This window comes from Pogona vitticeps, chromosome 5, assembly GCF_051106095.1.
Source record: "Pogona vitticeps strain Pit_001003342236 chromosome 5, PviZW2.1, whole genome shotgun sequence".
NCBI lineage: Eukaryota > Metazoa > Chordata > Lepidosauria > Squamata > Agamidae > Pogona > Pogona vitticeps.
In genome coordinates this window covers 82,975,562-82,998,259 of record NC_135787.1, presented here as the reverse complement: position 1 = coordinate 82,998,259, position 22,698 = coordinate 82,975,562, and the positions used below count along the sequence as shown (strand labels likewise).

Here is a 22,698-nt window from a genome sequence, read left to right as displayed (position 1 = left end):
CAGATGTAGTGAGGCAAAGAAAACATGAAAAATATAAAAGAGTTCAAAAACCTTTCAAAAATACAAAAAACCATTAAAATGAATAAAAACAGTTCCAGTCCAGGAAATCATTAGTAAACACAAAATAATCTAAATAGGTTATAAAAAGGCTATAGTCCTCAGTGATCCTATAGAATAAAAACCCCTAAACAAAAGTAAAAATCCCTTATATGTCCCATAGTCCTTAGAAAAGTAAAATCCAGTAAATATACCATAGTCCTTACAAAATTACAAGAGCATAGTCCATATGGAGTATTCCAAGAAAAGAAGTCCATAAAGAATATTCCATAGAACAGTCTATAGAAAATAGTCCATGCACAGTCCTTAGGAAAAATCCCATAAGTCCAAAAGTAATCCAGCAAAGCATAGGAACCAGTCCATGTAGGTAGGCCACCAGCCTGTCTCGAAAGACATTAGGGTGAGTCCCAAATGGCTGAAGAGTAGGTCACGAATGACTGAAAGGTCGGTCTTAGAAAGACAATGTCCATAGGTAAAAAGTTCCTTTTTCAAGAGTAACTGGCAAGGGCCTAATGCACCTTCCCACGAAGTCATCCAATCAGAGTTCGTTACTAGGCAAACAGTCCTGTTACATCACATGACTTCCTTCCCATACGCACCAGATGTTATTTGGGTTTTCTGTGGTTTATCAAAGAGTCACAACAATTCCCATCTATCTAATCACACAGAGTCCTTTCTCAGGCCTTCAGAATAACATTCTCTCTGCTCGCCTAGAAAACAACTTGTCAGCATAGCACAGATACTATATACAAAGAAACAAAATGGAACCTCTCTGGCTCACTTCATAATTACAAAACCCATATGCCTTCTTAAGATTTTAACTCAAAAACCTATCTCATCACAGGACACATTCCACTTCTCTACTGTACTTGACTGTCCTGCTCTGAGTGTGGTGCCTAGAAAGGCACATATACCCAATAACAATTCATCTCACTGGGAAGGACAACACAGAGGCAGATCTTCTCAGTTGAAAAATATGACGCACAAATGGGAACTTTCCCACAAGGTTTTCCTCCACCTATGCACACACTGGGTTCATCTGGAGATCAATATATTTGCCTCCTATGTAAACAGAAAGTGTCATCTTTACTGTTCTTGAAAGGGCAGAGGACAAAACACTCTAGGAGATGTGTTAGCCTGTCAGTGGACATGGATAAATCTTTAATCATTCCCTCCTCTGCCCCTCCTTCACAGGGCCTTAGTAAAACTAAGTCAAGAAAGATCCAATACTGTCTTAACGGCACTCTAGTGGCCCAGACAGCTATGGTTCCCTATTCTCAAAAGGATGGTGGTTGAGTTTTACCACCGTCCTCCCACACTGGATCTAATTACCCAGCATCAAGGCACAATATGCTACCTGGACCACACATATCTCAAGTTGACATCTTAGTACATTCTCCCCAAATAGAAATTTTGGAAATTTTGAAAATCTATTCACACACTTGACATCTGTAGAGCCTTAGCCTTCTACCTTCCTAGAACTAAGAGTTTCAGACAATCAAATAGAGTTTTTGTTATTTACTAGGTATAAAAGAAAGGACAGCATCTCTTGTTTCAAAGTCTATCAAAATGGGTAGTCCACACTATTTGTTGTTCTTTAGTTGTTAAGTCGTCTCCAACTTTTCATGACCCCATGGACCAGAGCACGGCAGGCCCTCCTGTCTTCTATTGCCTCCCGGAGTTGGGTCAAATTCATGTTTGGTAGCTTTGATGACACTGTCCAACCATCTCGTCCTCTGTCGTCCCCTTCTCCTCTTGCCTTCACACTTTCCCAACATCAGGGTCATTTCCAGGGAGTCTTCTGTTCTCATGAGATGGCCAAAGTACTGAAGCCTCAGCTTCAGGATCTGTCCTTCCAGGGAGCACTCAGGGTTGATTTCCTTCAGAATGGATAGGTTTGAACTCCTTGCAGCCCAGGGGGCTCTCAAGAGTCTCCTCCAGCATCACAATTCAAAAGCATCAATTCTTTGGTAGTCAGCCTTCTTTATGGTCCAACTCTCACTTTCATACATCCCTACTGGAAAAACCATAGCTTTGACTATGCAGACTTTTGTTGGCAAGGTGATGTCTCTGCTTTTTAAGATGCTGTCTAGGTGTGTCATCCTTTTCCTCCCAAGAAGCAGGCGTCTTTTAATTTTGTGGCTGTTGTCACCATCTGCAGTGATCATGGAGCCGAAGAAATTAAAATCTGTCACTGCCTCCATATCTCCCCCTTCTATTTGCCAGGAGGTGATGGGACCAGTGGCCATGATCTTGTTTTTTTTTTTTTTGATGTTGACCTTCAGACCATATTTTTGCACTCTGCTCTTTCACCCTCATTACAAGGTTCCTTAATTCCTCCTCACTTTCTGCCATCAGAGTGGTATCATCTGCATATCGGAGGTTGTTGATATTTCTTCCGGCAATCTTAATTCTGGCTTGGGATTCCTCCAGTCTGGCCTTTCGCATGATGTGTTCTGCATATAAATTAAATAAGCTGGGGGACAATATACAGCTTTGTCGTACTCCTTTCCCAATTTTGAACCAATCAGTTGTTCCATATCCAGTTCTAACTGTTGCTTCCTGTCCCACGTATAGGTTTCTCAGGAGACAGATAAGGTGATCAGGCACTCCCATTTCTTTAAGATCTTACCATAGTTTGCTGTGGTCCACACAGTCAAAGGCTTTTGCATAGTCAATGAAGAAGTAGATGTTTTTCTGGAACTCTCTGGCTTTCTCCATAATCCAGCACATGTTAGCATTTTGGTCTCTAGTTCCTCTGCCCCTTCGGAATCCCGCTTGTACTTCTGGGAGTTGTCAGTCCACATACTGCTGAAGCCTGCCTTGTAGGATTTTGAGCATAATCTTGCTAGCGTGTGAAGTGAGTGCAATTGTACGGTAGTTGGAGCACTCTTTGGCACTGTCGTTCTTTGGGATTGGGATGTAGACTGATCTTTTCCAGTCCTCTGGCCACTGTTGAGTTTTCCAAACTTCCTGGCTTATTGAGTGTAGCACCTTAACAGTGTCATCGTTTAAGATTTTAAATAGTCTGACTGGAATACCATCACCTCCACTGGCCTTGTTGTTAGCCAAGCTTTCTAAGGCCCACTTGACTGCACTCTCCTGGATGTCTGGCTTAAGGTCAGCAAGCATACTATCTGGGTTGTCCGGGATATCCAAATCTTTCTGGTATAATTCCTCTGTGTATTCTTGCCACCCCTTCTTGATATCTTCTGCTTCTTTTAGGTCCCTACCATTTTTGTCCTTCATCATGTCCATCTTTGCACAATATGTTCCTTTAATACCTCCAATTTTCATGAACAGATCTCTGGTTTTTCCTTTTCTATTATTTTCCTCTATTTTTTCCATTGTTTGTTTAAGAAGGCCCTCTTGTCTCTCCTTGCTATTCTTTGGAAGTCTGCATTCCATTTTCTGTAACTTTCCCTATCTCTCTTGCATTTTGTTTCTCTTCTCTTCTCTGCTGTTTTCAAGGCCTCATTGGACAGCCACTTTGCTTTCTTGCATTTCCTTTTCTTTGGGATGGTTTTTGTTGCTGCCTCCTGTATAGTGTTACGAGCCTCTATCCAAAGTTGTTCAGGCACTCTGTCCACCAAATCAAGTTCCTTAAATCTGTTCTTCACTTCCACTGTGTATTCATAAGGGATTTGGTTTAGATTATACTGTACCTGACTAGCCCAGTGGTTTTTCCTACTCTCTTCAGTTTAAGCTTGAATTTTGCTATGAGAAGCTCCATGTCTTGTTTTTGTATAGAGCTTCTCCATCTTTGGCTGCAGAGAATATAATCAATCTGATTTCGGTACTGCCCATCTGTTGATGTCCACATGTAGAGTCGCCTTTTGTGTTGTTGGAAAAGAGCGTTTGTGATAACCAGCTTGTTCTCTTGACAAAACTCTATTAGCCTTTGCTCTGCTTCGTTTTGAAATCCAAGGCCAAACTCCCCTGTTGTTCCTTTTATCTCTTGACTCCCTACTTTAGCATTCCAGTCCCCTATAATGAGAACATCTTTCTTTGGTGTCAGTTCTAGAAGGTGTTGTAAGTCTTCAGAACTGGTCAGTTTTAGTCTCCTCAGCATTGTTGGTCGGTGCATAAACTTGGATTACTGTGATGTTGAAAGGTCTGCCTTGGATTCGTATTGAAATCGTTCTATCATTTTTGAAATTATATTCCATTACAGATTTTCCCACCCTTTTGTTTACTATGGGCGCTACACCATTCCTTCTACGGGATACTTGCCCAATCATCTTGTCACCACGGCAAGGCAGCAATTCATGAAGCGGGGTTTTCTGTTACATATACTTAACTCAAGAAGAAATAGTCCAGATCTTTATTTTTAGTGAATAATGAATTATACACTTTTGAAGCGGAAATCACTGCTAAGGTAATGCCAGAAACTGTATACAGTACTTTTGTGATGCATTGTGGCTAATATAACTTCAGAATTATTCCAATGATTTAAACATTGCTTGTTTCCCCATTTCTATCAATAAATAGGAAAGTTTAGTTTCACTAGCTATTAGAATTCAGTCCTTTATCCACTGACGTTGTTTGGCAGTGTGCTGTTTAGGCAGATTACTGCACTCAGGATAAACCCAGTCCATCAGTACACATCTGGATGTTAAATTTAGATAGTGAGAGCCTTTTAAATTAATGCAGAATACCAAGACTTTAAACAGTAACAAAAGAATTGTGCTGCTAACCCAATGGCTATAGATAGTTCATGAGTAAAACTTAGGTACAATGGTCCTGCCACACTGTTGTGACTCAAGAGCTGTTATTCTGAGGCAGCATGCAATTTCATGATCAGATCCCCGAGGTTTTGGTTCTTGGAGCATTAGCAAAATTTTCTTTGCATTTGTAGGCCAATTAGGGTGTCATGTGGAAGGGATGCATATTACTGTTTTGAGCATATCTGCCATTCTCAAGTTTTCCACTATTTGGAGCTAGGTCAGAGAAGGGAAATTATGAAACATCTTTGCCAGGGTCTTTTTTCTTTATTCGTATCAGAGTGTTGCACGATTTAAAATTATGAATATATATGAAATACAGGTAAAATTAAAAAATAAAATTTTAAGATAATTAGACTGTTTTTGAACTGAAGGGAGCAACTTCAATAGCATTATATTAGTCATTTGCTAGGTCTTCTTTTGTACACATGGTGGGACATAAATTGCATGCGTGTAAGTGCTGCATTGATTGAGTTTCTTCACATCACAGACAATTTGTATCAAGTAGCCCCATTTTACTTGATTCTTTTTTTATCTTCCTGCTTTGCTTCAGAGTCTATTAAGTGAGTTCCAGATGGTCCAGCTAAAGTCTTGTCCTGGTGGAAGACACTACACATGGGGAGGAGAAAATAATCATTAAAAATCGCTGATTTATTTAATATTTCTCCCTTTGTATTTGTCAGCTCCGGAGACCTCAATGAATATGAAGGGAGGAGTATTTTTCCATTGATATTTGTCCGCCATAGGCAGAGAAGGAAAGCTAGCCTTCCCTCTCTGCCTGTGGCCTTCTGACTCTGCCGGTGGTCCTGGCAAACAGCTGATTGCCAGGCCCAAAGGCAGACAGCCCCCCCACAGCCACTGCCCACACAGCCTGCCCTGCCCCCTTCCCTTCCCTCTCTTGGCCACTGCCTCCCCGCTATGCCTTCCAGCCTCCGCCACCAGCTTAGCAAAGAGCAGTCTACTGTAAGGGAAATTAGTCCGTCCATTCCAAAGATGGTGGCTGTGGATTCCCTTAGGTCAGGGAAATTGCAGCTGCCATCTTTGCAAAGGGTGGCCTGGATTCCCTTAGCCAGGCCTAGGGGAATCCAGACTGCCCTTTGAAAAGATGGTGGTTGCGGCTTCCCTTAGGGCAAGGAAGCCACAGCTGCCATTGTTGCAAAGGGTGGTCTGGTTTCTCTTAATGCAGGCACTTCGCTGTAAGGCACAGCCTTCACCCTGCGGAGGTCAGTAGTGAAGGCTGTGGCACAGGCAATGATGTGGATGGCAGCAGCAGTGGTAGCACGGATGGCAGGTGTGGGCGGTGGTGGCCAAGATAGGGAGGCAATGGGGGAAGGATAGAGGGGGCCAGTCTGTGGGGTGGGAGGGCTCAGCTTTTTTTTAAAGACAGCCTTGGACTGTCTAAAAAACCCCTGACAAACTGATGGTTGTTGGTTCATGGGCAGGAAATTCATGGTTCGTGGTTTATCAACCTTGATGGATCAAAAACCAGGACACACTGCCATTTTGGTGGTTAATCCCCCTCTCTAGAAGACATGCTTCAGCATTCATCCTTTTGGCGAGGTGTGTTGTTTTTGTTTTCCATAGGTTTCGCCTGTCCTGTTATGGTTTAATATTTAGACCTTGAAAGGTATGCAGAAAAGTTTTCCTCCATTTTAGCCATCATTTCAGGGGGGGATGAAGTTGATGGGTTTGATGATGCATTACCTTATTTTGTTCATTATTTGCTAGCACCTCTTGACGTACTTCTGGAGGGGTAATGCCAGCCAAATAATAGACTTTTTCAATGGGGGGTAGGTTTCAGCCAGCCAGTAATGCATGGTTCATTAAGAGTTAAATCCACTTGTTTGGCATGCGCTAATGTTTATCATATGGCACTAACATATTCTGTTGTGGCGTAGCACCAAGACAAAGCTGTTGTTGTTATCGTTTGTGAGTGTGCATCCCAGTCTGACCCAGCCAGTTTGCTATGTGTGTTATTTCTGGTGGCTACTCTGTTTGGTGTTTAGACATGGTTTTTATAGGTCAGAGTTCAACAAAATCCTTTTCGTGAACATACAGTAAAAGCGGGGAGAAATTTGAACTTGACTTTTGCAGAAACGAAAAAGAACTTGCTGGATAAACAGTATAATAGAGCTTGACCTGGCAAGAAGCAGCCAGAAAGCTTGGAGACCACTGAAACTATTGAGACAACTGGAAAAAGCAGGAAATGGGAAACTGAAAGGGCAAATGTCTTGCTTATAAGCAAAACCTAGCATTTTTTTTCCACCTCCTCATGGGCCCACCTGGAAAAAGTCAATAGAATGAGAAACATGACAGCAAACCTAAAGAATTCTCACACATTAGAATATTTGGCAAGCTCTACACGAGTGGTCCCCAACCTTTTTGGGACTGTGGACTGGCTGAGCCTCTTAGGAAGGCAGGGCACCCCCCCTGCTGGAGCGTGGGCACACGCACTCTCTTGGGCATATGTGTGAAGCAGTGGGGGAGTGTGTGTCCACCCGCCAGCACCAGCGTGAGTGCTCCCGCCTTCACGCATGCACAGGAGTGTGTGCATGCACGCGCACCCACCCCTTCATGCGGGCACTTGCAAAACGATGTCTTAATAGGCAAAATCTGCTTTGCAACAATTGGTCCCCTGCTTCGGGAACCGATTCTTCGCATTACGACATTTTAAAAACAGCTGATCGGCGGCTTCAAAATGGCCACCCGCTGTGTAAAATGACTCCCCACTGTATTTCTGGATGGATTCCTCGCTTTACAGGCTCTGAAAATGGCCGTCCCTATGGAGGATCTTCACTGGACGGCGAGTTTTTCAGCCCATTGGAACTCATTGAATGGGTTTTCAATGCGTTTCAATGGGATTTTTTATTTCACTTAACAAGGATTTTCGCTCTACAGCAATTTTGCTGGAACGTATTATCCTCATTAAGCGAGGCACCACTGTACTATTCTTAGTTAACTTTCCTCTTGGTATCAGAATTTTGACTATACTGGGTGATACTTGGATGTATTCTGGAGCATGTAAAATATTTGTAATTATCTTTTGAAGCTTTAAGAGCAGCTGCACCAAATAGAGATCTTTCCATTTCAGTCATGTGGTTAGAACTTGTTCCTTCAAACTTTCCTTTGTGTCCTTTGGAATAGAATTATGGTCTGAACTACTTTACCTTCAGTAATGCATGCTATTTGCTGTTTCTGATTCTGAAAATTTATAAAGCCAGTGCATTGTGAGCGTCTGACTCTAATTCAAGGAAATAACATTTGTTATGAAAGGAACAGCATGAGCTTTTTGGGAGAAGTGTGTGAGCATCCAAATGTGCTTTTTAAAGAGAATTTTGTATCTGAACCAATTTGTATTCCATTAAGCTCAGATACAGATGCGTATTTGAAGTTTAATACAGCATTGTGAAAATATTGTTTATGTGGACACAAGGATAAATAAAAGCTTAGCACTCTAATGCTATAGTTTTGTTCTAAAAAGAGAAAATATTACTGCAAAGAACAGCATAAAAATTTATAGGTTTTTTAGACTTTTCCTCTTATTTGCAAGAAAATGAATAATAAATTCAGTCAATGAAATTAACACCCCAGTGCACTAATGTATTGTTTACTTCTTGAAAAATTATAGCATTTCTCAAAATTCACATTTTAATTTTTTTCTTCTAACAAAACCCCAAAGTCTATATTTTTCACTATATGATAGCGAAAAATCTGAATTAATAATCTAGAATAAAGATTGAGCTTCAGTATTACGCAAATAGTTGCTCACTGGGGCATCACAAGATGGGTGGGAATCAATCAGCCTCCCATTTGCTTTACAGATCAAATGTTAAGAATAGAGATGGGGACGACTCACCATTTTGGCAAGTTGTCCCACTTTGTGAGTCGTCAAAAGTTTAATGACTCACAAAACATGAAGTTGCCCCCATGAAGTGATGAATAATGAAGTTGTTCGTTGATTTGTGTGTGTGTGTGGTATTTTTAAAAACCACCCCCACTGCCCCCTTTCTATTACAAAACCCCCACATTATTCTGCCTACCGGCTACCCATCACCTCATTGGCGGGGATAGGCAGACACACACTCCACAGCCACCCAACAGTCTACCCCCACCCCTTCCTTTCCCTACCTTAGCCCTCCCCTACTCCCACCAACATCCCCTTCCTATTTTTTTTACAAACAATTCTGCCTACCAGCCACCGATCAACTGATCATCTTAACAGCAGATAAATAACAATGTGTAATCAAGAAGGTTTGGGTGGTTTTAGCAAACTGCCTTGCTGATATGTTACGTTTCAGGTAATATTGCAAGTAAACAGACATTTTAGCCTGTTGTAGCATAACCAGCAGAGTCTAGTCATGGCCCTGTCCCTCCAATTATTCTCTGGAAGGTTGAGGGGAAGGTTCTGGAACAGTTGCTAATTGTGCAGGTTGAAAGAGTCCGGGAAAATGGGCAAAAATTCCCTTCCCCTTTCTGCGAGTGCAGTGGTTCCTAATCTTGGGTAACCCAGGTGTTCTTGGACTGCAACTCCTAACAACTTTCACCGCTGGCTGTGCTGGCTGAGGTTTCTGAGAACTGCAAGAACACCCAGGGTATCCAGGTTGAAAACTACTGCACTACTGGGAATATTCTGAATGGAACTTTCCTCAGGTGGTGCTTCTAGTCATCAGATTAAAATGTTGCATTAGTTAATTAAATGCTATTTTTTGGTTTAGCACATTTTAGGTCTGAGAACAGCTACTCTCCTTCCACTTCTTTTTTATTTTAAATAGATAAGTGAGTTGTATAAAAATACATTGACCTTTACCAAAGCACTAGCAAATATAACATTTCTCAACATACTAAGGGTTTTTTTTTTGCCTACACAGCTTTTTGCAGCATTCTCCTTGGTTACATAGACTATTTTTTTCTTCTTGTTTCCTTTGCACACTACATTATGGAAGTTTCTATTGCCTTTATAATTAACTCTGGAAATTGTATGTTTTACTTCCATTACACAGAAAAAAATTTTTTAGGAAGAAATCTTTCTTTATATTAATTAGTTTAAGACTTGCCTTTTTTATTGTATATGCTTTAAGGAGTTGAAGTGTGCTAGTTTCAAACTTAATTTCTAGAGAACTAGTGCATCCATCTGTGGTAATTTATTTATTTTTTTAAGTTTTAATTTCCAGTAAAAAAAAATCATAGAAGGAAGCTATATATTTATTTATAAGGATTCAAATAGTTGAATTTCTCATATCTTTTAAAATTATTGAAAACAAACACTGTGTAACAGGATATTTATCATAGCAATGAATTATTTAAAATTAGTTTCTGGAAACTTGATGAGATGAGGTTTGTGAAAATTCACAGTACTATAGATCGAATAGCCACCATGAAGGACTTCTTTGGGATATTATCCTATACTGTGATTTATTTATAATCATGATTGCTGTGCTTCTCCAACTTGGAATTAATAATAGAAGTGTCCTTCAAGGGATAAATAGATAATAAATATTGCAATAAAATAATGATTTTTAATTAATTTTGCGATACGGCATTTCAAAGAAAATGACATTGAAAGTTGTAGAAACTCCTGACATTTTGCTTTTTTGTTGGAAAAACAAATGGCAAAGAGATTTCCATGGTAGTTTGAGGATTTATAAAATAAAATGTAAAGATTTAGCTTTAGATTTTGCTTCAGAGCTCTTCAGAAGACTTGGATAGTAATGTCATTGCATGAATATGTGCTATCAAAGGATTATTGTAAGATCACAGGATCATAGAATTGTAGGGCTGGAAGTGACCCCAAGTGTCACTAGGTCTGTCACCTCGCCAAAAGAGAAAATCCACATTGGCCATTGAACAGCCTATTATGAATAATTTTGTTAACACTTTGCAGATAAAGAACCATTCAGATCTGCTCTGACTTTAATGCTGCAAGTCCCGTGGATGGAAGCTTGACTCCTGCTTGCTCAGTGTTACTTGATTCATTTCGATTTGTGGAACCTGAAGATGTGGACATGATTAAGATTCAAACTGAAGAAAGTAGGAAACACCACTGGGTATGTCAGGTATAATCTAAACCAAATCCCTTATGAATATACAGTGGAAGTGAAGAACACATTTCAGGAACTAGATTTGGTGGACAGAGTGCCTGAAGAACCATGGATGGAGGCTTGTAACATTGTACAGGAGGCAGCAACAAAAACCACCCCAAAGAAAAGAAAATGCAAGAAAGCAAAGTGGCTGTCCAACGAGGCCTTACAAATAGCAGAGAAGAGAAGGGAAGCAAAATGCAAGGGAGATAGGGAAAGTTACAGAAAATTGAATGTAGTCTTCCAAAGAATAACAAGTAGAGACAAGAGGGCCTTCTTAAATGAACAGTGCAAAGAAATAGAGGAAAATAATAGAAAGGGAAAAACCAGAGATCTGTTCAAGAAAATTGGAGTTACTAAAGGAACATTTTGTGCAAAGATGGACATGATGAAGGACAAAAATGGTAGAGACCTAACAGAAGCAGAAGACATCAAGAAGAGGTGGCAAGAATACACAGAGGAATTATACCAGAAAGATTTGGATATCCCGTGATTGCTGACCTTGAGCTAGACATCCAGGAGAGTGAAGTTAAGCGGGCCTTAGAAAGCTTACAACCATAATCCATTCCAGAAGATGGACGTAACTTGAAATGGTCATAAGTCGAAGCACCATTTCCCATAGGAATGCATTGAAATGTAATTAATCCATTCCAGCCAAAGGAAAAAAATCACCCAAAAAATCACTACAAGATTCATTGGAAACACGATTAATCCCTTCCAGGCGAAGGGGGGGGGGAAGCAATCAAACATGCAAGTCCCATTGGAAATGCACAGAAAACAAACAGAGCAGACTGGAAATGCACAGAGAACAAATGGGGCAGGTTGGAAATGCAAAGAAAACAAAGGAAAAAGCAAGGAAACCATGCAGGACCCATCGGAAATGGGGAAAATCCCAAAAAGAAATCAAATCCCAGTAGCCAGAAGAGCAAGAAGGTGGTGCAGCAGTAGCTGGGCTTCATTGCAGATTGGTGTGCCAAGGACGATGCCAGTCCCATGTGCTTCGCTGCAACATATGAGTGGACAGTTCTGTTCTGGGAGGCAGGTCTGTGGACCAGGACACCTGGGCCAGGGATATTCATATTCATTAATGAACAGAAGTATCCCATCTCTAAGTGGTAATGGACTGTATGAGGGTGTACAGACTGGTGCTTAATTGAAATAAAACCTAGGAGCTCTTGATCACTCAAACAACAGAACAAGAAATAGGGATTGAACTTGTACTGGATGGAATTATCCTCCCCCTGAAAATTCGGGTGCATGGCTTGGGTGTACTTCTGGATCCCTCTCTGAACCTGGATGTGGAAGTCTCAGCAGTGGCCAAAAATGTACAATTAAAACTAGTTGGCCAGCTGTGTGAGGTCATTCCTTGAGGGGCCTCACTTCGCTCTTGTGAAAAACACCTTACCTCTCGTTGGATTATTGCAGTGTGCTCTACATGGCCAGCCTCTGAAGGAGGTTAGGAAACTTCTACAAGTGGTGCAAAATGTTGCAGCCACAGTGTTAAGTGGGGCAGTTACTGAGATTGTGTAACACCCTGCCCAAAAGATTCACCGGCCACCAGTTTGGTTCTAGACCCTATTCAGAGCACTGGTTATTACTTTTAAAGTGCTTTAGAGCTCATGTGCAGGCTGTCTGAAAGACTGTACCTTTCTGTATGAGTCCCCACATAATATTAAGAGTATTTTCTAAAGCATGTTCAATGAGGATTTGAGAGAGAGCTTCTTCTGTGACTGTACTGAGATTAATTATCTGAGCCACTTTGGGTCCCTTGTTGGGAGAAATGCATAATCATCATCATCATCATCATCATCATGGAATTCTCTTTCTTGGGAAGTGGCCTCTTCCCTCCTTTCTTTCTGTTGGCAAGTGAAAACTGAAGCAGAGCAATGACTCTGACCCAGACAATAAATGCACAATAAATATAGAGGCTATTTTGGGAGAAAGAGAGCAATTGAAAAAAAGAGGTTCCTTTTGGAAGGCATTTTTGGTTCTTAACTGTGAAACTTTCTCTAATGGAAGGTGAGCTTCCATTGCATTTTCCTGTTATGCTTTTTCCTCCTCGTGGTAAGATTGAAATGTCAGTCTTTGATTCATTTCCGTTATGTATTGAGTAGTACTATAACATGCATCCTGCAACATCTACGCTCAACGCCAAATCCTGTGACTTTACCGTGCTAAACAGGCAAGTGAAAGGGTGTGCACTGTTGCTTATACATGCAATGTTCAGTATAAATACATATTTAAATGTCTGCAAAGTTTGAAATGATGAAAACAAGATAACCAGCACATTTCCTTTTGATTTTTAAGGCTGTGTAAGAACGGTCTACATGCTTGGGAAGTAGATTATTTATATATTCCAAATGTGTCTTGCTCATATTCTATTTTATCATAAGTGGCAGCGTGTTTTTATCCTTTGTTGTTGAATATACTGTATTGCATTTTCTACCATCTGTGGAATAATATACATCACCTATTGTCAACTTTGAAATCCTAAAATAGAACAAATTGTGTTTATGGAAAAAGTATAAGTACAATAAACACAGTTCTGTGTGTATATTTCACAGTTATTACATTTTCATACACTGACTTAAAAATTTTTCTTTCTTATTTTTCCCCTTTATGCCAGAATTGTTGCACTGACCACTGACAGAACGGTATTAGCTGTTCTGACATTTGAATGCCAAATCATTACTTTTATTCTTCCAACTGTGGCTTCTGTCTTCTTGACAGGATCCATGTGAGCTCTGTTTATGGTTGTACTTTTACTTCTATGTTTTGCTTGGCCAGACCTTGCTTTTAACTAGTTTGTTTTGAAATTGCTTGTGAAGAACAAATTATGGCTCTGCACAAATTGTTTGGGTGGTTGCTAATGTTCTTAGTTATGGAAAATTGTCAACTATTGCTATCTAGTATCCTGTATGATGAAAGGCTTTTTAGTAGCCTGTACAATTCCTTTTTCATTGCAGATAGGTTTCTTAAGAATGATCTGTCATCTGTTCAAAATGTTTGTTTGTTGGTTGGTTCCTTCCAATATTTATATTTCCTCTTTCAGACCAAAGGTATCCTAAGGCAGCTGACAGAAAGCAAACATAAAACAATTGTTTATAAAATGTATAAACTAGTGCATTTAAATATAAAATGGACAGCAGCAGATAAAAACATTATACAGAGTTGATAATGTTTTAAAATGGTGAAGATGGAGCAATTTTTTAAATACAGTCTTTTAGTTCTTAAAAAGATGTAATTAGCAGCAATAAAACATCAATACAATTAAATTAAAATCACAGTAAGGGTGCAACTAGAGTGAAGGAAGAATTATATAGTATTCTGGTGGGAATTTGTTCCTGGCAAGTTGGACTTCCCTGGGTGAATTTGCTTTAGCCAACCAGAGAGGAATTAGCAGAGAAGAGAGAGAATTTTCCAGTCAGTACTTATTAAGGCAGCTTCTGCTGTAGCCATGCTGACTCCTGCAGATCTGGAAGGTGCTTAACAACCTGCAAATAAGTGATAATTGGAAATTTCTTCCCCTGTCTCTCCCTTTTTGGTTCCCTGGGTGCTCTAGTGCAATATTGTTGTAGTGCTAGCAAGAAGCCTTTAAAAAAAGAACAGTTTGAAGACAAGGGGGGCTTGGTTGAGGAAAATGTAGAGCCCTGCAAGTGTCTCTTTGCTTCCTGTCTCCTGACCCTGCAAACCACCATCATTGCTGGACGTTGACTTGTATGTCATGATCAATGGAAAATAATATGAATCTTACTGTCATTGTTTTGGAACAATTCCCATAGTACTTACCACTATAGTCACTTCCTTAAAAAAACCCTAGATATTATTAAAAGTTATTAAATACCTTTTGGACCCACAACAGTGGCCCGCCTAAAGGAGACCAGAGAAGAGGCTACTCTACCCTTCCTTGGGAGGGAGCTCAGTGGCTGAGGTATTGCTACTAAAAAGCCGTGTTGCCAGAGCCTGCCGATTTGATAGAGCTCATTGGTGGGCAGTGATTTTGAAGTTAATCTTAAGACTGGACAGGTTTTCAAAGGTGCAGGTGCTCCTTCAGAGAATGTGTTCTCAAACTATTCAGAGCTATACTGGTTCAGTATTTTAATGAGAAGTAGCTACAAGATTCCATCCCAGGGATATACTGATCTTTCTACTAATTTTCACACTAGCTGGGTCACACACTCCTCAGGCAGTAACAAGCACCACTCTGGTAACTTTTAAAACCTAAAATCCTTTCCACCATTCCTTCACACCACTAGAGGAAGTGTTGATCTAAAAGAACCACCGTCCACAAACCTCACATTCAACTATTTTGAAGATGGTCCTTCTACACACTATCCCAGTCAGGACCTTGTTTGCACCAACCTGGTATCTTAGATAATTCAAATGTTTAGCAAAAGGTTTTCTTAGTCCCAATTAAATTCTGCCTTCCTGTCGGTAAAGGGAACTTCATGTGACACATGTGTATTTTTTTCTGTTAGTAGTCTGGGTTACTTATTCTTAGTTACAAATATAATAAATATTGAGGAGAGTTTGGTTAAAACATAAACAGAGTTGTTATTGAGGGATCACAGGTAATAGGGATGAAGGGATGTCTGGTTCTAAAATATGAATTATGAAAGTTAAAACAAAAATAAAATATGAACATATTTCTTCTGTATTTAAACACCACAAAACAACTTCTTTACTAATTCTCTGCTCTAACCTTCAGATTTCTGTTTAATCTTTCTTGCTCTAATCGTCTAAGTCAGGGGTCCCCGGCTGGGGAAGGCGGGGTACGCCGTGCGCTTGCATGCATGTGCAAAAGGCAGGGTAGCGCTTGTGCAGGCACTCGTGTGTATGTGCAAACGGCGGCGTGGCACTCACACTGGAGCATGCATGCATGTGCAAATCAGCTGTGCGGGAGTGAGTGCGCACGGGGGGAGGTCTGTCTCTGTGGTACGGTTCAGGCCACGGAGCAGCACCGGGCTGCACACCAGGGGATGGGGACCTCTGCTGTAAGTGAACTGTCACCTCTTAATAACACACAGAGTCCTCCCTTTTCCAATCAGGCTAACCAATGGACATTCAGCCTACTGTCAGTCTAACTAGCACACTGCCCATACATATCCACAAAACAGTTATACAATACTATTCTGATAAAAACTTTTTATAATTAATCAATTATAAATTTAGATATAAAGGGTCAAAATGAGAATTGCCACAGTAGTCAGTTCAGTTGCTGCTATTTAGGTTTCTATGTTTCAAATGGTTAGCCCCAAATGCAGAACTGCATTTGTTACAAGTTTCTGATTTATCTTTAATTTAGCCATCTTGTGGTTGTCTCATGTAGATATAAACATGGCATATTTGACTGGAGGTGGGGTTTCATTGGGGTGAGACCAGTCAGGTTTTGGCAAGCTCCTGAAACTCTCTGAGACCTTTCAGTTTCAGGCCCCCAAATTAGGGGGCAAAAGGATGGTAAACTAGGAAAAGCAGCATCTGAAGCAGCAGAGGAGACAAAAAGGGAGAGAAGACAGTGGAAGCTGCCCCCCCCCGCCCCCGGAAGGCACATCTAAGTGCATGGACTGAAGAGAAAGCCATTTTGGGCAAAGAGCTGGGAACACCCCTTGCAGAGAGTGAAAGAGTACAAAAGGATTTTGGAAAATATTCTGACCAGGATTCTGAGTAAGTCAAGATGTTTGCTTTATACAAGAAAAACCTTTATGGACCTAAAGCAATCAAACAGAAAAGAGATGAGCATAGCGTGTCAGTGAAAGCAGATTTTAGATTTGTTAATTCTCCAAGCAGTAGTAGAAGTGAGCCTCCCCACATCTTTCAGCCTCGATCATGAGAAGGAGAAGAAGAGAGAAGGAGAAAGAGGGAGGAGGGGGGGAAAGTTATTTTGTGAATGAGCTGTATTAATCAAAGGCAAAGTTAAATTTTAAACTTTATTTACAATGCTGATGGTTGATACTAGAATCAGAGACAAGAACTTTTGAATTTTGGAAAAGTTTTAGTCTGTGTACCATCATCAGATTGGAGGCACTTTTCTTTGGCACCCCAGTGGAGGCAACCCTCCTTCAGCCTTATGCAGCTTTGATCAGAGGGGGAGAGGGAAGGAGAAGGGCATAAATGAAGGAAACTATTCTAAAGAAGACAAAGATCTACTCCCTGGTTACCCACCCTTAATTACTGAGGCTGGAGAGAATGATTGAACTGCTAATACTTTTGCCTCGAGGCACTATCTGTTTCTTTAAATGCTCATTGTTTTGACTTGTGAACTGTGAGAACATTTTAACTAGAAGGAAACTCTAATTTACTCTTTGGGTTTGCTGTGTAAACAGTGAAAGAAAAGTAAGGCAACTGGGAGGAGACCCTGCTGGGAGGAGACCCAAACAGCACCCTTAAAAAAAAAAAAGAAATGGAAATATGATGGCGAAGGAAAAGAAAAAAAAAATGCCAAGAGGCTCACCTGCACAAGAGCACAACCTGAGTAAGTTACAAAAGACACTTAGACTGACAAAAGAGCATTCAAGACATGTTATCTACAGAATTACAGCAATTACAAGAAGGGATGGCACAGCTATCAGAACAAATGAAAGAGAGGGACGCAAATGACTGATACTAAAAACCAGATTATAGAAGATAAAAAAGAAATAGCTAAAATAGCAAAGACCTCAAAAGAAACAGAAAAAAGAGTGGAGATCATGAATGGAGATATGAAACAGATACAATGTGAAAGAAAACAAGGTGCAATTACCTTGCTAAATCTACAAATGGAGAGAGCCAGCTCCATACTTAGATTTCAAAACTTCCCAGAACAAAAAGGAGAAGACACTGTGAAAGTGGCTACTACTTTTTTAGCCACACCTATGGAGATGCAGCCAGAGGAAGATCATAAAAATATAGCTATAGCAAGAGCCTTTATGTTAGCCCGTTTCAATATTTTTCCTTCTGCTACTTATGCTTTCTTAATATCCCTCGAGGAAAAAATTCTGTCCCTTTTGTTTAGAGACTCCTGATACCTTGTTCCATATACTGTTTCAATGCCCTGCTCATTATTATCTCCAATTTTTTTTCCTTGAACCTTGGATTGCATCTCTTTTTTTATTCGCCCAAGCCAATTCTTTGTATTTTTATAAGTGATGAATGCAATTTTTGACTGCTGCCATTGCAGGTTTTCTATCTGTAATTCTGAAACTGCCCCCTTCTTCTTATTCCTAATTTGTGTAATTTTACTTTTACCATTTTGCTTGTGCTGTTGTAGTTTGTGAATGCCATTAAAGGTTTCAGAATCAGCTATAGCAAGAAGAATTAATATAGCATACACCAGGAATAATAACTTGTCCAGATAAATTCATGTCAAATTCATAAGAATGACATTTTGAGGCAAAGTTCTAAGAAACATGCAAGATAATGAATTTAACATAAAAGAAAGAAATTAAGATTTTGAAATATATCCAGTGGCAAATAAAACAGAGAAGGAGACAATATGAGGAACTGACATCTCTCCTGAGAGCAAATTAAATTACATACAAATGGTTGATGCCTGAAGGTATCTTTTTCCAATTTCAATTGCAGAGATGTTTAATTAACTCAACAATGAAGGCAGAGTATTCTATGAAAAAAGGGCAAATGGCTGGGTATGAAAAAAGGGGGAAAGGTGGATGAGAAACAGGAAGAGGAGCAATCAAGTGGACCATCGGAATCAAACTCTGAACAAAGTACAAAACCAGAACTAGAAGATCAAATGGGAAACTTCAAAGGAAAGTCCACCAGGAAAACAAAAGGATCCAAGAGGAGAAATCGCCACAAGGAGGAAAGAAAACACTAAGGATAAAGCTGGATAAAATAAATAAAGAACAGCTCAGAATTCTTTTAGCTAAAATAAATGGCTTAAACTCAACCCAAAGATGTAAAATAATTTACTAACAATTACAGAAATTGAAATTGGACATTATCTGCCTCCAAGATTTATAACATGAAAATCAAGAACTGTTTTATGAAGAAACCCAAAAAGGAACAGTAGCAAGAGAATATGTCTAAAATATATGAAATGTTTGGGAATATGTTGGGAAATGTAAAATATAGGAGGGTACTTTCTATCTTGTTGGATAGGTAGGGAAGCAGAAATTTGTTGTAGATTAGTACATGAAATGTTTTTTTTAAAATGTATTTTGTGCGATATCATTTAAACCGGAATTGTTTTTTTTTTTAATATTATGCCTGAGGTTGTAGATAAAAAATTGAGATATTTGTATTCTTGAAGGCTTTCATGGCCGTGATTCGATGGTTGTTGTAGGTTTTTCAGGCTGTTTGGCCGTGTTCCGATATTAGATTTTTTTATAATACACCTGTAGCTAGAATGCAATGGGAAATATTGAAAGAGAGTAGAAATATGGTCATCTCAAAAAGGACTTCAGAATGGGAACCAATTTATAGCTAGATTTGAAATATAGACTGGAAAGCATAGATAAAAGAATGTGAAAGTCCAACCAGGGAATGGAGAGATTAGTAACTACAGAAATTCTGGTAAAAATGTTAAGTTGTTCTTTTTTGCTATCTTCTTATTCTAGTATAATTGTATAAGTGGATGTAAAAGTACTCTCTCACTCTCTGGAAGTTTACCTTCCCCCCACCCATGTCTACTTCCCCAGCCTGCTATCCCCAATCCTATTCCTATTGAAAATGAATAAACATAAATTTTAAAAATTGACATATTTGACTGAGGCAAGCTATGCCTTCTCTAGATAGAGCTAAAGTGGGAGAACAAGATTAAGCTGGTAAATAATTATCAACAAATTTCACCAATGGCAACTGGGTCTTCAACAATAGCATCAAGTTTTGGAGAACTTCTTAACTAAGAGCTTAAGCTTTGAGAAGTGCAACTCCCCCCTAAAGATATAAATCTTTATCCCTGTCTATAGAGTATGCCTCTTACCTAAATTAAACTTTAGCATGTTTGCTCTCATCCATCCCAGACCTATATACATGTATCTGTTGCTGATTTATGTAGACTCCCATGAGCCTAGTGGGTGTCAGAAACAGTACAGGTGCATGTGATTTGCATAGTGATTTGAACTCTGGAAGACATCTCGTGATTTCATGTGGCTGTTAAATAGCACGAGGGACAAGACGGAGTCCTGTAATGCCCCAAACCCGTAGGCATATGATGGAACACAAATCGCTCAGGACTTCCTTCTGAGACAGAGTCAACCAGGAACTACTAGAGCCACTGTATTACTGTGTTGTTAATATTACAAAAATTGGACTATTGGGCAGCAAAGAAAACCTACAAGCAAGACTTCCCCACACTCACCTGATTGGGGTTGGGACTTTCAAAGTATAACATTTTGTATAAAGTAATGTATAAGAACTGTAACCCTAGAAATGTGAAATGTAATTATACTATGAAAGTTTGAACAACGGTGAATTGCCTGTTGTCCTGAAGTAGAGGTTTATGTCCATCCTCTGAAGAGAGATAGATCCAATTTGGAAGCTACGTTTTTGTTAGCCAGCCAGTTGGCCTGAAGTAAAAAACTGATCTGTTACAGCATCTTGACATTTCTGTTGAACCAGGCAAGAGCAATCTTATATGTAGATACTCAGATGAACTTAAATTTTATTGTCATGATTATTTGATCCACACTAGTATTTAACAATTTCAGGGATAAATGTTAATTGTGTAGACTACTAAACATTCAAACTACCAAAGGGTGTTATAAAATTCTAGAGTGTCCTGAAGGTATTGCTGAAGTGATACGATTCTTGTTTGATTTAGGTATACAATATATTGAACAGTGTTCCATGCTCTTGTTCGGACTCTGTCCAAATATGACATGCTTTGTTTTTTTATTGTACATATCAGTTGATTAATATGCAGTATTATTTCATTCTAGGATATTTTATACTACGAACAACTGAAGTCTAATGTGATCCAGCATGATCTTTTAGTCGACAGTCTAATTTATAAAGTAAGCAATTCTGGTTTGTACATTGACAGAAAGTTGATACATCATGTTGATTACCTGTCTATATGTCTTTCCCCCCTACAAGCTTGTTTTTATGGACTTCAGGCCCTTTTTGTCTTGGGAGAAAAAATGAACTCTATGTTGTAGGAACCTTCAGGGCTGATGATTTACCTTTTAAATAGGTCATGGTTCATTACTGCACCCTTTAACACCTAGCCATACTGAGAGTTGACTTCTAACCTTTTCTGGTTTCATTTTGGCATGGGGTATTTTTGGTAGAAGGACGTGGTGGCTCTGCAGGTTAAACCGCAGAAACCTCTGTGCTGTAAGGTCCGTAGATCTTCAGCTGTAAGATCAAATCCATGTGACAGAGTGAGCACCCGTCGCTTGTCCCAGCTCCCGCCAGCCTAGCGGTTCAAAAGCACGCAAATACGAGTAGATAAATAGGGACCACCTCAGAGTTCCGTGTCTCAGCCATGTGACCATGAAGATTGTCTTCAGACAAACACTGGCTCTATGGCTTGGAAACGGGGATGAGCACTGTCCCCTAGAGTCGAACACGACTGGACAAAAATTGTCAAGGGGAACCTTTACCTTTACCTATTTTTGGTAGTTTGTACAACTCCAGAAGGATTCTAAGTGCAGAAAACTGGTGCACAGACCTGATCAATTTGCCCTGCCCTGCCCTGCAGTTCTAATCTGTGAACCAACCCACTCAGCTATAGCTGTTTTTGTGAAACAAAAAGAACAACTCATGCAGCTTCAATCATTAATCTCTCATGTAATGTTTAGTTGCCTTGTTATGGTTTATTGGTTAGTCTTGGCTACTCAAGTGGAATGGAAGGAGCATGGTGGAGGAGAATGATTTTTGGTCCTTCATTATACATATGTAGAGTAGTTGGCTTGCATTACCTCTTTTTCTGACAAAGTTATGCCAGAATTGGACCATCAAATGTCTTATGCTGCTAAGATGTCTCTTTTGGACCCAGTATTTTGGATCCAAAAAGGTCTGGAGTAATATGCTTACTCGGTAGTAATTTTGGCATAGGGGGCCAGGCAAAATCACAAATTCAGAGAGATTGCTAGTGATTGATGTGTATCATGAAGAAGAACCAAAAGGAAGCCTGCTATTTGAGAAGCATGAATCTAGAACTCGCATAGGTGCTAATGATTCGTTCTTTGGAATGGGTAGTATACCCTTAAATATTGCAAGGAATCCTGTGATAGCTAGAAAGCAGAATGAAAATGCATTATTTGAATTTCCCCCTCCTGCTGATAAAGTAGGAATATTCCTGTTGTTCAAAAGCTAATTAGTAATAAATTATGAAAATATGTATGCCTCATTTTGTTGAATGATATATATTTCTTCTTTTGACATATACCAACCCATAGTACTTGGAACACTCTCTGTGTGGTATACAACATAATTATGCAAGGAACATTTTATAATGATATTAAAATATTTGTCTTTATGTTAGAAATTAGCTGGCATGTTTACAGAAAAGTAATCAATGCTGTGGCATTACAATGCCACCTTGCTATGCTTATATAATGCAGGTGATTTCCATCTGCAACAGACATCTTTCGGCTTCAAATTGTTATGTTTTTTGTTTGCAGGATGTGAAGCTGACAGCCAGCAATGATGACTACTACTTTGTGTTTGAGGATTATTTGTATCAAGTAAGTAATTATTGCTGTTGTTGTAATTTGTCAGTGTGAAAACTGTTAAGTAATGTAAAGAGCAAGTTGCTCTATGAACCTTGTAAACCTAATAGAATCAATAATTCTCCAGTTATTCTAATTAGGTTAATAATGCAATCCTATGCAGGTCTACTTAGCAATGAATTCAGAAGAACCTACCTCTGCATAGAAAATATAAATGAAATTGTG

The 22,698-nt window shown here is 39.5% G+C and overlaps 1 protein-coding gene across 5 annotated transcripts in view; it reads left to right on the top strand.

Moving 5' to 3' along the window:
• The window catches only part of TBC1D19 (TBC1 domain family member 19), a 122,531-nt gene that overhangs the window by 51,938 nt on the left and 47,895 nt on the right, over positions 1 to 22,698 (top strand). For all 5 annotated transcript variants that reach the window (XR_012087589.2, XM_020780408.3, XM_073001115.2 and 2 more), the window contains 2 exons: positions 20,737 to 20,811; positions 22,426 to 22,488. Coding sequence is in view for 4 of the 5 variants with exons in the window: in XM_020780408.3 (XP_020636067.3) it covers positions 20,737 to 20,811; positions 22,426 to 22,488 (138 nt within the window). In the remaining variant the exon portion in view is untranslated. The remainder of the gene's footprint in view (positions 1 to 20,736; positions 20,812 to 22,425; positions 22,489 to 22,698) is intronic.